The sequence below is a fragment of the Aphelocoma coerulescens genome, unplaced genomic scaffold (genome assembly GCF_041296385.1).
Source record: "Aphelocoma coerulescens isolate FSJ_1873_10779 unplaced genomic scaffold, UR_Acoe_1.0 HiC_scaffold_60, whole genome shotgun sequence".
Taxonomy (NCBI): Eukaryota; Metazoa; Chordata; class Aves; order Passeriformes; family Corvidae; genus Aphelocoma; species Aphelocoma coerulescens.
The window spans coordinates 1005890-1020130 of NW_027183949.1; the positions used below are offsets into that span (position 1 = coordinate 1005890).

At 56.8% G+C, this 14241-nt stretch overlaps 1 protein-coding gene across 1 annotated transcript; it reads left to right on the forward strand.

Moving 5' to 3' along the window:
- Positions 1 to 7342: 7342 nt before the first annotated feature.
- Positions 7343 to 11371, forward strand: LOC138101976 (olfactory receptor 14J1-like). The gene is made up of 2 exons (XM_068999721.1): positions 7343 to 7406; positions 10734 to 11371. The coding sequence occupies exons 1-2, from the start codon at positions 7343 to 7345 to the stop codon at positions 11369 to 11371; spliced, it is 702 nt and encodes a 233-aa protein (XP_068855822.1).
- The last annotated feature ends 2870 nt before the right edge of the window (positions 11372 to 14241 follow it).

Genomic DNA, 14241 nt, shown 5'->3' on the forward strand with positions numbered 1-14241 from the left:
AAAGACATGGAGGGGCTGGAGCACGTCCAGAGATGGGAATGGAGCTGGGGAAGGCTCTGGAGGACTTCTGAGGGGCAGCTGAGGGATCTGAGGGGGCTGAGCCTGGAGGAAAGGAGGCTCAGGGGGGACCTGGCTCTCTCCAAGTCCCTGACAGGAGGGGGCAGCCAGGAGGGGTGGGGCTCTGCTGCCAAGGGAAAGCACGAGAGGAAATGGGCTCGGGGGAACTCTTGGGGTGGATGGTGGGGAAATTCTCATCCTCCGTGTCTCGACAAAGGGGGAGGGGGGCAGGGGTGGGGCACGACCTAGGGACACGGGGGTGGTGACGCTGGGCTGGGGACACGGGAAAGGGCACGGGAAGCCAAAGCCCCGCTGAGCGCTGGCGCTGGGCTGGCACGGGGTGAGCCGGCAGCAGGGCCCCGCAGCCCTGAGGGACTCGCCCTGACGGCTGGGGAGTATTGATCCCGGTCTCTAAAAAATGAGACTCAGTAAAATATCATTAAAAGGTGCCTCCTTCTCCTTCTCCTCCTCCCCCATCCTTTCTCCTGCTCCCCCCGGGCCCAGCGCCCACCCTTGGCCCCCCGTTTTCCCAGCGCGGTCGCATCCCGCGGGAGGAGCCGGGATGGAGCCGGGATGGAGCCGGGAGAGGTCGGGCTGGGGCAGGGCTGGGCTCTGGGCCCGGCCTGGGCGCCCCCCACGCGCCCCCTCCTCAAATTCCCCTGGCGGGGGGCGCTGGGAGCGAGGGGGGGGCGCAGGCGGGGTCCGGGTGGGGAGCGCTGAGCGCTGCGGGTCTGCCTGGCAACTGGTGAGTCACCAGCGCCGCGCGCTCTGATTGGCTGAAGGTTGTTCAACGCCTTCTCTGATTATCTGATACTCGCGGGGGATTTTGGTTGGTCGTTGGGGGCTGTGGGGCGGCTTAGGGGGGGGTCTCTGCGCCTTTGGGGTTCGCTGGGTGCCGATTTGGGGTTCAGGTGCCTCCCAAGGGCCCCCCGGGGGGGGGGGGTGACACAGGGGTGACACACGGGGGTCCCCATTCTCGATCCATCCTGGGGCCGGTTCTGCCCCCTCCACTCTCGGTCCCCCCGCGGGATCCCCCAAAGTCCCTTCCCACTGTTCCCCAATAAACGGGACTGGAGAGAACTGGGAAGCCTTCCTGGAAACACTGGGAGCAGCTGGGCAGGGGCAGAGTGACAGCGGAGCTGGGGGGGACACACGACCCCCCAAAATCATCGCCGGGGATGGGGCGAGGGGTCCCGGCCGGGCCCGAGGCCACGGGGAGGGGCTGCGGCCACCGGTGGCTCAGGAGCTCTGTGGGCAGAGCAAAGGGGGTGACACCGGGCTGGGGGGCCCCGGGGGACCTCAGAGCTCCGGGGGAGGGGGGACACGACCCCCGGGCCCCTCCCGTCACCTGCTTGCGCAGGTAGAAGCCGAGCCCCAGCGCCAGGAAGACAAAGCCCAACACGAAGCCCCTGATCCCCGTCAGCATCTTGGGGGGTGGAGGGGCAGCTTTGGGGGGGGGGGGTGGACGGCAGAAGGATCCGGAAAACGGCGGCGGCTGACGGGAAGGGATCGGAATGGACTGGGACAGAATGGGATGGACTGGGACAGAATGGGATGGACTAGGACAGAATGGGACAGGAGGATACACTGGGACCAGGATCAGGACTGGACAGCGCCAGATTTGGAGCACCAGGGATTATACTGGGATATATTGGGACCACACTGAGGGTTACTGGGAACATACTGAGGCCCAATGGGTGCTGCTGGGATATACTGGGAGTGATTTGCATCATACTAGGAATGACTGGGATTGTACTGGGAGTGACTGGAACCACAGTGGTGGTGAAAGGGCACAATTGGAAAGATGCAGAGGGCAACTGGGATCATCCTGGGAGCAGCTGGTCCATACTGGGGTCATACTGGGATCATAGTGGGAGTGACAGGGTCATGTTGCAGTGACTGGCATAGTGCTGGGAGTATCTGGGAGTGACTGGGATCATACTGGGGGTGACAGGGATCAAACCAGACTCATACTGGGAAGTTACCTGGAATCATCCTGGGGGTGACTGGACTCATACTGGGATCATGCTTTGAGCAACTGGGTCCATGATGAGGCAAAAGGCATCATAGAGGGACTGACTGGGAGTGGCTGGGTTCATACTGGAAGTGACTGGGGCTGTACCTTACTCCTACTGGGAGGGACTGAGAGTGAAAGGAACCATACAGGACATGACTGGGAACAACTGGGACCATGTTGGGGGCAAGTGGGATCTTCTTGGGAATGACTGCGAACATAAAAGCTTGAGTGGAGTTTTTATCCCGTGGCATTCCTGGGGAGCAGCGGCAGCTCCGCACCCCCAGCCCGGGGGGTGGGAGCAGGGGAACCGGTGGCAGCATCTTCGGGGCACAGCCGAGGGCTGGGGGGCTCCTCCCCCACTTCATTTTCTCTGCCCAATTCAAATCATCCCCTCCCATTCAAATCCCCTCCGTTCACATTTTCTCCCCACCATTAAAGTTTCCTTGCCCCAGTTCAACTTTTCTCCCCAATTAAGCCCTGAGGCCCCTCCCCGCCCCCGGCTCCTCCCAGCAGGACCCGGCCGGGACCTTCTGGAAACAGCAGCGGAAAGAGTTCAAAAATTCCTCATTACTTCCATCGATTTCCTTGGTTTCTGGGGCATTTTCCTGCGGCTGCTCCGGGCCAAGGCTGAGGGGTCCCCTCGGGCTCCAGCCCCTTTCCAGACCCTTTTTCCAGCTCCTTTCCTCAGCTGACCCAAAGCTGCGGATTTTGGGGAGCAGGAAGAGTCGCTCTGCTCGGGGGTCCCCGCAGTGCCCCAGGGAGGCCCCGAGGCTGCAGCGCGGTTCCCTCTGGCCCCTTGGAGTGTTTGGAATCTCCAACTCTCAGCAATCGCTGTCCGTGGCATTCAATTCCCCCTGCAGGGTTTTCCCCCAGACCGGCTTTCTTTCCAGAGGGTTTTGTGGTTTCGCTTTGAGCTGGGGCCTGAGGGCACCGGAGCGGCCGCGGGTGCTGGGGCAGGAAGGGCTGAGGGACAGCAGTGCCCCACAAACCTCCGGGAGGGGGACAAGGGCTGGAGGGGGCAAAGAGAGAATAAACACAAGATTTTAGAAAAAGAAAAAAATCCAGTAAAATATAGATGATATCTAAAATATAATAAAAAGAACTCTGAATAAAGAAAGTAACAGCAGAGCTTCTTCTCCCGGGACTTTGGGTTTCTTGTCCAAGCTCTGAGCTGGGTGTGAGCCAGAAACCAGTGCCTGGGAGAGCCATTGCTGCTTGAAGGGCTTCCTATGGCCAGAACTAAAGTGTCGAGTATCAAGGAACAGCTTGAGGTTACAGAAGCGCCAGCGCTCCCGTTGGATTCCCTCGTTTGAAGCTGAAAGCGGAGCTCCATCTGTGACTCTGCTTTGTAAGGATTGAATGTAAAACTCCAGAGCAATCCCCGTTTCCCTCCCTCCTCTGGCCAGCGGCGCACGGAGAAGGGATGGGAGTTTCGGTGAGTCCGTGCTTCCCCCGGAGGGACAGGAATCCTTGCCGTGTCCAGCGGGGGTCCCTCCCCAGCCGTGCGGTCACTCCCCGGCCCGGCCCTGAGGTGCGGGGCAGTCGCGGGGCAGCCGCGCTCCGGCCCCGTCAGCAGCAGCGCCGCTTCGTGCCGGGCAGGAGCGGCAGAAGGAGCCGGGCGGCGGCGGGGGCTGAATCCCGGCAGGAGGAGGAGGAAGAGGAAGAAGAAGAAGGGGCCAGGTCGGCCTGCGGTGTCCGATGGCCAGGGAGCAGCGGGGAGGCCTCGGGGAGCGGCGGCGGGCGGGGCTCTGTTGGAGCCGCCCCGAGGGGTTTGTGCCACGCCGGGTCCCTGAAGGAGTCGCTCCGCGGGACGGGCGAGCTGGGAACGAAAGGAAATACAGAGAAGATAATAAAATACAATAAAAGGAGAACAAGCAGAGCCCGATCTCTTCTCCTTCGGAAGGAGTCCCATGCCTTGGGCTGTGAGAGGCCATGAGGGGCTGTGAAGGGCTGTGAGGCGCCATGAGGGCTTGTTAGGGGCTGTGAAGGGTCGTGAGGAGTTGTGAGGGGCCGTGAGGGGCCATGAGGGGCCATGAGGTGCTGTGAGGGGCCATGAGAGATTGTTAGGGGCTGTGAAGGGTCATGAGGGGCCATGAACTGTGAGGGACTGTGAGCTGCCATGAGGGGCCCTGGGGAGCTGTGAGGGGCACCGAGGGGTCATGAGGGGCTGTGAGGGGCCTTGAGGGGCCATAAGGGTCTCTTAGAGGCTGTTGGAGGCCAGGCGCCTCATGGAACCAAGGGTCAGTTATGACACTGTGCAAGCAAGGAGATCATGGTTGACAGTACAGAACTTCATGGAACCACAGGCCCATTGTTACACAGCAGGGCCGCAGAAGCAAGGAGATCATTGTGACACTACACGACCTCATGGAATCAAGGCGTCCATGTTACGCTACTGAACCTCAGGGAGCCAAGGGTCCATTGTGACACTGCGGACCCAAGGAGACTGTTGCTGACAGAACGAAAGTTCATGGAACCAAAAGTCCATTGTGACATCGTGGGGCCTCATGGAAGCGTGGAGACCATTATGACACTTTGTTACTATCCGATTTACACCCAGATGGGCAAAGAAAACAAAATCTCTGAGTATAAAAAGGAAAGAACTTTGAAGGTTCAAAATATTCCCAGAGACGAGATTAAAACCAAACGAGATTAAATGTTGGTGCCAAAAAAATGGGTATCTGTTTATCTAATGGTAAGAGAGGCAAAGAGAAAGAAGGAGAAAAGTAGAGAAGAGTTAGAAAAAGCCAAGGTTACTCTAAAAGCATAGGATAAGTCACCACCACACTGTGCTACCTTTGTTGCTGCTGAGACAGGGTGGGGGAAGTGGAGAAGTTTTTGCCTTTTTTTTTCCTGCTGTTTGAAGCGTCTTATCTGCCTCTTCCCATCTCTGGAGCAGTTTGGCTGGAAAGCGGCGGCCCGTCCTCCGAGATGCAGGCTCCATGCTTGCAGCTGAACCTCGGTCCGCCTGGGACGAAGGAGCAGGGGTAGGGGTTGCACAGCTCACTCGGGATTTCAGTCCAGGGTGAAGGATTGGGGGGTTCTCCCCAGGCGGGCGGCGTCGGCTCCCGGAGGCCTCAGGGTGTCTCGTGGCTGGCGATGGTGGTGGTGTGGGGAAAGGCAAAGGGCAGGGATTCTACCTTTCGCTTTCGCCTCCACATTTTGCACCAGTTTTGCCTTCCTTTTTATGGGCCTCCAGGCGGGCTATGCACGGCCCGTACGGCACGTAGTTTCCAGGCGTTCAAAAGTGATTATGATAAGCAGCCATAATGACGAAGCACTTTTGAAGCCTTTCTGGTGCTGAGCAGTGATAATGACAAAGCATTTTTTGGAGCCTTTCTCCTATGATTAGGCTCTTGCACACTTCAGAACCAAGGGGCCATTGTGACACCACAGGGCCTTGTATAACCAAGGGGTCATTGTAGCACGGCAGGGCCTCGTGGAATCAAGGGGATCGCAGTGACACTGTGGGGCTCCATGAGGCCACGGGGCCATTCTGACTGTGTGGAAGCAAGGATACCATTGTTACGCTACGGGGCATCACGGAACCAAGGAGGCCATTGTGAAGCAGCGGGGGAACCCGCTGAGACTATTATGACACTTCAAGGCCTTGTGACACCGAAGGGCCATTGTGGACCTGCAGGGCCTCGTGGAACCAATGAGACCATTGTGACATCACAGGGCCTCATGGGAGCCAGGGGCCATTGTGACACAGCCAGGCCTCATAGAACCAAGGGGCCCTTGGGACACTGCGTGGCACCATGGGGCCAAGGAGACCACTGTGACACTACAGGGCATCACGGAACTAAGAACTACGTAACAGTAAGAGGCCCAATGGAATCAAGGGGCCATTGTGACACCACAGGGCCTCATAGAACCAAGGAAACCATTGTGACACTGCAAGGTCTCATGGAAGCAAAGGGCCAGTGTGACACAGCCAGGCCTTGTGGAACCAAGGGGCCACTGTGATCCTGGGGAGCCCAATAGAACCAAGGAGCCATTGTGACACTGCAGGACCTTATGGAATCATGGAGACCACTGTGACACTCTGTGACCTCATGGAACCAGTGGGCCATAGTGTTATTTTGCAGCCCCATGGAAGCAAGGAAACCGTTTGGACACAGCAAGGCCTCATGGAAGCAAGGGGCCTTTGTGCCGCTGTAGAGCCAAGGAGACCACTGTGATATTGCTGGGCCTCAGGGGAACAAAACTGTGATGCTGCAGGGCCCCAAGGATCCAAAGAACATGGAACAGGACTGGTTGGCTTGGCCCCCTGGGGCCACCTGCCTGGTCCGGCTGACCTCGGCATGTTGAGGGTTGCTTCTCATCTGCCCCTGAAATGCTGGAGTTCCTTGCTTTCCTTTCTGTGGGAAAGAACTGTCCTTCTCCTCCAGGGACCCATGGCTGAAATTAGGATTCTACCTCCAAATTTGATTCTATCCGAGGATTGTTCCCATGTGAAACCTGCCAGGACAGACAGCTCAGGCTGGCCTTGGCCTCTTAGGGGCCACCTCTCATCTGCCTTCAAAACACGGGGGGGCTGTGCTTTTCTTCCCATGGAAAAAAACATCTTTCAAGTCCAGCCATCCATGGCCAAAACTGGGAATCCACCTCTGAAATTCCATCTATCCAAGGAATAGCTCCCAGACAAAAGCTGCCAGGAATGTCCAGCTCCCCTTGCATTCCTGAGGGCCAGCTCTCATCTGCCTTTGAAACACTGGGGCTCCTCACTTTTCTGCCAATGGAAAAGAACTGTCCTTCTTGGCCAGACGTCCATGGACAAAACTGGGATTTGGCCTCCCAAATTCCCTCTATCCAAGGATCGCTCCAAGACAAAAGCTGCCAAGACAAACAGGTCTGGCTGGCCTTGGCCTCCTTGAGCCACCACTAATCAGCCTTTGAAACCCTGGGGCTCTGCCCTTTCCTTCCTGGGGAGAAGAGCTGTCATTCCGGTCCAGGCACCCACAGCTGAAATGGAACTCCACCTCCAAAACTCCCCATATGTCCAAGGGTTGCTTTCAGACAGAAGCTGCAAGGACAGACAGGTCTGGCTTGCCTTGGCCTCTGGTGGCTGCCTCTCATCTGCCTTCAAAACACTGGGGTTCTGTGGTTTCCTTCCTGTAGAAAAGAACCGACCTTCTTGTCCAGGTGCCCGTGGCCTCAAGCACATGATCACTACATAGGGACAAAGGGGCTCTGTGCTCAGTGGAGTGGAGCCTGAGGACAGTGGAGGAGAGTCCTGGGAGGGCTTGAAGGGTGGTTTCAGAGATGGTGGATCCTTTTGACATAGTAGAGAACAGCCGGCAAAAGAAAGAATTAATGCAAAGGGCAGGTGGGGAGGTCCAGACTGGACACAAGGAGAAAGGAATTTCTCTCCCAGGGCAGTGCTGTGGTGCCACGTGTCCCCCAGAAGGAGTCTGGAGCAGCCCAAGGCTTTGCGTGCCAAGGCAGAGCCAGGCAGGCCGCAGAGCCATCAGCAAAGGAAGGGGCCGGGGAGGTGGGGCAGCCGGGGGGATGAGGACAGCCTGCAGGGACAGAGACACAGGGCACGGACACTGTAGGACAGCCTGGGCCGGAGAGGGCAGAGGGATGTGCAGAAGCTGCAAGGCCCTGACAGAGGCAACTTCTGCAGCACTTTGGCCAGGGCTGCTGTCCCTGCCCCTGGGGCCAGTTGGGAGACAAGTGACCCTTGCAGCCCTGGGGCCTCATTGCCTCTTTTTTGCTGCTCAGCAGCATGGCAGGGGCCACCCCATGGTCCTGCCCTTGGCATTGCACATGCCCACATCCCAGTGCCCCGGGAAGAGTCCCGAGCAATGAGGGAGGGACAGGATCTGCCTTTCCGGCGGCTGGGGCACTGCCTGCAGCCAGCCCGGGCACGGCACAGAGGCACAGAGGGGTTCCATCAGTTAGGGCTGGGAAGATGCTGACAAGTGACCGGGGGAGAATCATTCCCAGCCCTTGACACAGGAAGCCTCTGGCTGCAGGACAAAGCAGCTGCAGTTCCTGAAATGATCTCCTCAAGCTGGAACATACCACTGACTGTGGATTCAGGAAGTACATTCTCTGAGTATCCCTGGTGTAGAACATGAGGACATGCTCAGGGCTTAGGCTCAGTCCAGTAATATTTCCAAGACAAGCCTTTCTATAAAGATGAAATTTCCTGAGAGTGTTTTCCGTTTCCTACTCTTGCGGAATGGGAGGGGGGGAAGTGATAAAGGAATTCTTCATTTTTAAGAGTCCCTAAGGCATGGGAAGTGAAACTTGAGTGCTCTGCAGGAGTTTCCTAAAGTGCTTTCAAGGCACTCCTCTGCCCACGGAGAGCACCGGCATCACCTTTGCTGGACCCGCCAGGCTTAGTCTGACCTGTCCTTTCTCCCACCTGCAAACAGAACCTGTCCCCAGCCAGTGCCCTGCACACAGGCAGGTTTCTGTAGGGCCAAGGAGAGTGCACAGAGATATGGGGTCTGTGAGTGCTGGCAGGAAGAGATCAGGCACAGGGAAACATCTCCAGGAGGAAGATCTTCAGCAAGCAGAGAGAAGATCAGGCAATGAGAGAAAACAAAAGGCAGAAATGTTGTGGCACGGAGAGCTTAGAGACCTCCACAGGATGCCCTCGAGTGCAGCCCCTCCCTCTGAACAAGCCCCCTCCCCTCCTCTCTCCCTCAGCCAAGCCTCTGCCCTCAGGGCCGGGGCTCCAAGGCGTGAAGCCCCTCCTGTGCAGGCAGAGCTGCAGCAGAGCTGTGGGGCAGCTCTGCGGTCCCGGGCCCAGTTCCCTCTGCAGAGCACAGGGCCGGGAGCATCTGCCTGGCACTGGGGGGCTCTGGGAGGGGGCACAGCTGGCTCAGCTGGCTCAGGGTGACGCTGGCCCCAGTGCCCGGCTGTGGGCAATGCAGCCAGGGAAGGAGCTCCATCTCCCTACATCCAATGCCATCATTAGGACACTTGGCTTTCTTCTTGAGGATTCCCCCTAAGCTCGGAGCTTCCCTCCAGGACGCAAACAGGTCGTGTAGCATCTTTGTGTTACCTGAAAGCCCCACAGTGAGACACAAAAGTTTGATGATGGACAAAGTGCTGTTGGGTTGGTGAAATGAGCCATGTGTGTATTTGGCTACCAATGTGGGGCTGAGACCTCGAGAAGGGGGTGGACATTTGATGGGCTGTGGTGGATCGATCTGCTCTCAGCAGTGTTGGGATGGTTTCTAAGGGAAATATGGGAGGGTGATTATCCTCTGTCTGACAAGGGTGAAAGCCCAGAGGATCTTGGAACAGGACAGAGTGACAGAGCACCTCCCCTCACTCTCCACTCACCGCCTTGCCTCACAGAACTCGCTCTATTCTCCCCGAGGACAGCAGCAATGCTGAGTGTTTCTGACATCCAAAACCAGTCAGCCGGGGAGATGAAGAGGAGCTGTAAAAACCTCTAGAACACTTTAACAGCTTTTGCCATTCCTGTTCTTGGGCCCTGGGAGTGCCCTTGTGTTAGCTGGGGTTTCAAAGTGTAACACCAGGACAGGTGGCTGTCCCCCTCCCACTTCTGCACAGCAAGGCTGAATTATAAAACCCCCCGGAGCAATTGCCCTGAAACTCATGTCGCACGCAGCCAGCACCAAGCAGGGCTGCGGCTGGAGCTGAAGGAAGATCTGCTAGAAAAACAGAAGGGTGTTGTCGGTGATGGAACACGGACTTCGCCGGCCGCATGCAAAGCCAAATTTCCTCGCACGAGTCACATCTTTATATACTGTTCCAAACCCACAGTTCAGCAGCTACAAACTTCAGCTTCTAAGGTTATATGTTTTACATCTCCAAGGGCTACAGATTACCATCTCCTCGCCCAATCTCCCGTTAACTATCCTACTCTTTGTCTCGCCTCTTGCTCTTTGTCTCGCCTCCTGCCAGACGCGGCCCCGGCCCGCCCCGTCTCTCGTCTCTCGCAAGGCCCCCCCAGGCCAGCCAAAGCCGTTCTCCGTGGCGACACTCTGAATCCCCATAAGGTGTCAGTGTGTGACAGGAGAAGCATTTGTGGGACATGGCTTTGATTTGGCTGAGAGCCGTTTCCCTTAAGCTGTCACTGACTTTTCTCCATGAACAGGTCCCCATGTCCACACACAGCCAATGTCCAACAGCAGCTCCATCAGCCCCTTTCTCCTGCTGCCATTGGCAGACACGCGGCAGCTGCAGCTCCTGCACTTCAGTCTCTTCCTGGGCATCTCCCTGGCTGCCCTCCTGGGCAGCGGCCTCATCATCAGCGCCGGAGCCTGCGGCCAGCACCTGCACACGCCCATGTTCTTCTTCCTGCTGACCCTTGCCCTCACCGACCTGGGCTCCATCTGCACCACTGTCCCCAAAGCCATGCACAATTCCATTTTGGGACACCACAACCACCTCCTACGCAGGAGGTGCTGCACAGCCCCTTTCTCTTTCTCTTTCTCCTTCTCTCTTTCTCCTTCTCTTTCTCTTTCTCCTTCTCTTTCTCTTTCTCTTTCTCTCTCTCTTTCTCTCTTCCTCTTCCTCTTCCTCTTCCTCTTCCTCTTCCTCTTCCTCTTCCTCTTCCTCTTCCTCTTCCTCTTCCTCTTCCTCTTCTCTCTTTCTCTCTTTCTCTCTTTCTCTCTTTCTCTTTCTCTCTTTCTCTTTCTCTCTCTCTTTGTCTTCCTCATTTCAGCGGAGTTTTCCCTCCTCGCCGCCGTCGAGTGCTACGACCGCTACGTGTCCCTCTGCAAACCCCTGCACTACGGGACCCTCCTGGGCAGCAGAGCTTGTGCTCACATGGCAGCAGCTGCCTGGGCCAGTGCCTTTCTCAATGCTCTGCTGCACACGGCCACTACCTTTTCCTTGCCCCTGTGCCAGGGCAGTGCCCTGGGCCAGTTCTTGGGTGAAATCCCACAGTTCCTCAAGCTCTCCTGCTCACACTGCCACCTCAGGGAACTCGGGCTTGTTGTGTTTTCCATCTGTTTAACTTTTGGTTCATTTGTGTTCCTTCTTTTCTCCTATGTGCAGATCTTCAGGGCTGTGCTGAGGATCCCCTCTGAGCAGGGATGGCACAAAACCTTTTGCACGTGCCTCCCTCACCTGGCCATGGTCTCCCTGTTCCTCAGCACTGGCTTTGTTGCCTGCTTGAAGCCCCCCTCCAGGTCCTCCCCATCCGTGGACCTGGCACTGCCAGTTCTGTACTCGGTGCTGCCTCCAGCCCTGAAGTCCCTCATCTACAGCCTGAGGAACCAGGAGCTCAAGGATGCCCTGAGGAAAATGATGACTGGATGCTTTCCAGAAGCAAAAACCTGCCTGTTTTCAGCTCCATAGGCTAAAGTGTAATCATTAGAGGCCCAGCCTGCCTTCTCAGGTTGTTTTGGTGGTGGTGCTTTGGGGGCTTTTTTTCTTCTCCTATGTTAATGTTGTACCCAAAAGATTTTGTTATGCATCTTATTCCCTGTTTACAGGCTGAATGGGACTGTTGACAGGGACTGTGTCAATGAGGAGTCTGCTCTGTGTGTATTCACATGAAAGAAAGGACCCATCAGCAAGGTCTTTGTTCAAGATCCTTTGGTTGAGTCCATCCCTGAAGCTGGAGGGCAGGACCAGTTTTGCAGGCGTGGGGCAGGGAAGAGTCCCAGCAGAGCAGCACAGCCAGGGAGCAGCAGAGCTTGGTCTTTTCAGAGCTCCTCTCTTATTACTTCCACTCTCTCCTTTGGAGCTGCTGTGATGGTGTAAGGCCAACAGCTCTGTGCGGGTGGTGCGAGTCCTGCTGCGTGTCACAGGCAGGGACAGGCCATGGGCACTGCTGGGACACAGCTGGGCTCCGCCACAGCAGTTCCATCAGCAAAGGGCATCTCCTGAAGGCACTGCAGGAAGGCTTTGCTCTCCCTGCACAGTCACTGTCAGGAAGAGGCCCAAGGAAGAGACTCTAAAGAGGCTGCCTGTATTCCTTGTTCTCCCAGGGCTCAGTGGGATGAGATCAGGGTCCCAGTGTGGCCTTCAAGAGACTCAGGTGTGGTTCAGGTTTTGCTTGGTGGTGGCCAGTGCCCACCAGATGGTGAATGGTCTGTGATGAACCTTCCTGGGGCTCTGCAGCTTGTGCCAGGCCTGATGGCAGGGGAATGTTCTTCTGGAGGGACTTGGGAGCTGCCAGGAGAACGCAGGGGACCTGCAGGGACAGTGTGTGCCAGGGATCAGCCGTGAGTGGAGCTCCCTGGGCACAGGCCTGTCCAGGGTGGGCTCACCCAGAGATAAAGGACTGAATGTTTCCTGTGAGCCATGAGAGCTCTGCAGCCCCAGGGGACACAGCAGGTACAGGGAAAGGAGTCTGGGCAGTGACTCGTCTGACCCTCTGGGAACTTGCAGAGGAGGATCCAGGGCAGCCCCAGCCCATGCGCCAGCCCTGGAACAAGGCAGGCACCTCGGAGCACCCTCCATGGCCACAGCAGAGCCTGTGTGGGAGGGGGTCCGTGCAGGGAGCACCATCAGCTGCAGAGCTCTGTCTCCCAGCTTGAGCAGCACAGCCCAGCAGAGGCAGCCCATGGCCCCGGGCAGCACAGCCCCCATGCTCTGCAGAGCAGCACCCCCAGCTCGGGGGCTGTGGGCAGCAGGGCAGAGGCTACAGCAAGGGCTGCTCAGGCCAGCACAGACGTGTTCCCCTGGGAAAGGCTCTGTGGGGAGCTGGGATGGGCCAGGAGAAGAGCAGGAGCTCGTGTGTGTGCAGAGGAGCCCTGGCAAGAGGCTGCCCTGTCCCTGGGATAGCAGCAGGAGCAGCCTGAGGAGCCCCAGAGCCAACTCTCTGCTGCTGTGCTGGGCAGCGGGGCCCTGGGGCTGCAGGAGCTGCCCGAGCTGAGGATCTCCTGAGCATTCCAGACACGGAGTCACTGTCCCGCACCTCCAGTGCCTCCAGTTCCTGCTGCAGGGCCAGACAGGACTGGGCTTCTTTGCAGGGCTGGGGCCGGGGCAGGGAGAGGAAAACAATGGACCCTTGATTATAAGACTCCCCTCCGTGTCACAATGCTCTCCATGGTTCCACGAGGCCTTGCAGTGCCACGCTGGCCCCTTGGTTCCTTTGGGCCCCACGCTGTCACTGTGGTGCCCTTGGTTACACGAGGCCCCACGGTGTCACAAGGCACCTTTGGTTCTCCGAGGGCCCTCAGCGTCTGTTTTGCCAGTGGGCAGGGTCAGCCCCAAAGACACAGACACCAAGTTCAGGAATAGTGTAAGTTATTAGAATGCAAAACTGCAAAGAATCACAAAAGGAGAAGCCCAGCAAAGCACCCAATCATCACTACCAAAGATTGCGTACAGTAATCAAGAAAGAGACAGCACCAGTTACCCTCAGGCCTTGCCATCATCCACATCCTCACATCAGCTGGGGGAAGCTGTCACAGCCAAGGACTGGAGAGCCATTCCCGCACCCTGGGAGTTCCTGCAGGTGCATCCACCTTTGCGGGCAACGAGGCTTCAACCTCGCTGTGAGAGGGCCCAGCTTTGACAGCGTTGAACAAACAAGCCGACATCACTGCTAGTGTGGGAACATCTGGTTTCATTCTCCTCTTTGGTTTCTCCCAAAGCCTGGCCAGGGCTCAAGGAGGAACCGAGGGAGTTTGATCCTAAAGCCCCAAACAAGGCCAGATGGGGCCTCGTCCAGTTTCTAAATACAGAAAGGTCAATCCGTGTTTCACCAATGAACATAGAGCATATTGCTACTAATGCTTTGTTAATGAGCAGATACAAATAGAACATTTGGTTGGAAGGTTCATCTAGATGTCAACTTTGGCTCAGAGCCTGTTGTTCAGGCCTCAGTCAGGGCCTGTTGTTCAGGCCTCACTCCTTCAATCAGTCCTTTGACCTAGAGACGAACTGCAACCTTCATAACAATTCTTTTCATCCTACAATCTTAGATTTAAGTATTAGAAATTCTTTGTTGACAAGCCAAAATATCATACGGGAAGTGCTTTAAGGGTATCTTTTCACAATCTTCATAGGAACGCTTAACCCAGCCATGATTAAAGAGCTGTCCGTGAGTTTGATTCCATTTCCCTTTATACTGGCTGCAATTGAACAGTTTACAGTGTGGGTGCATACAACCTATTCCAGGAGACAACATCCATCCACAGACACTTTTCCCTACACATATTCCTCTTTATCCGATTTAGGCAAGAAATGCCTTTTCTATGAAAAGGCAGCGGTCG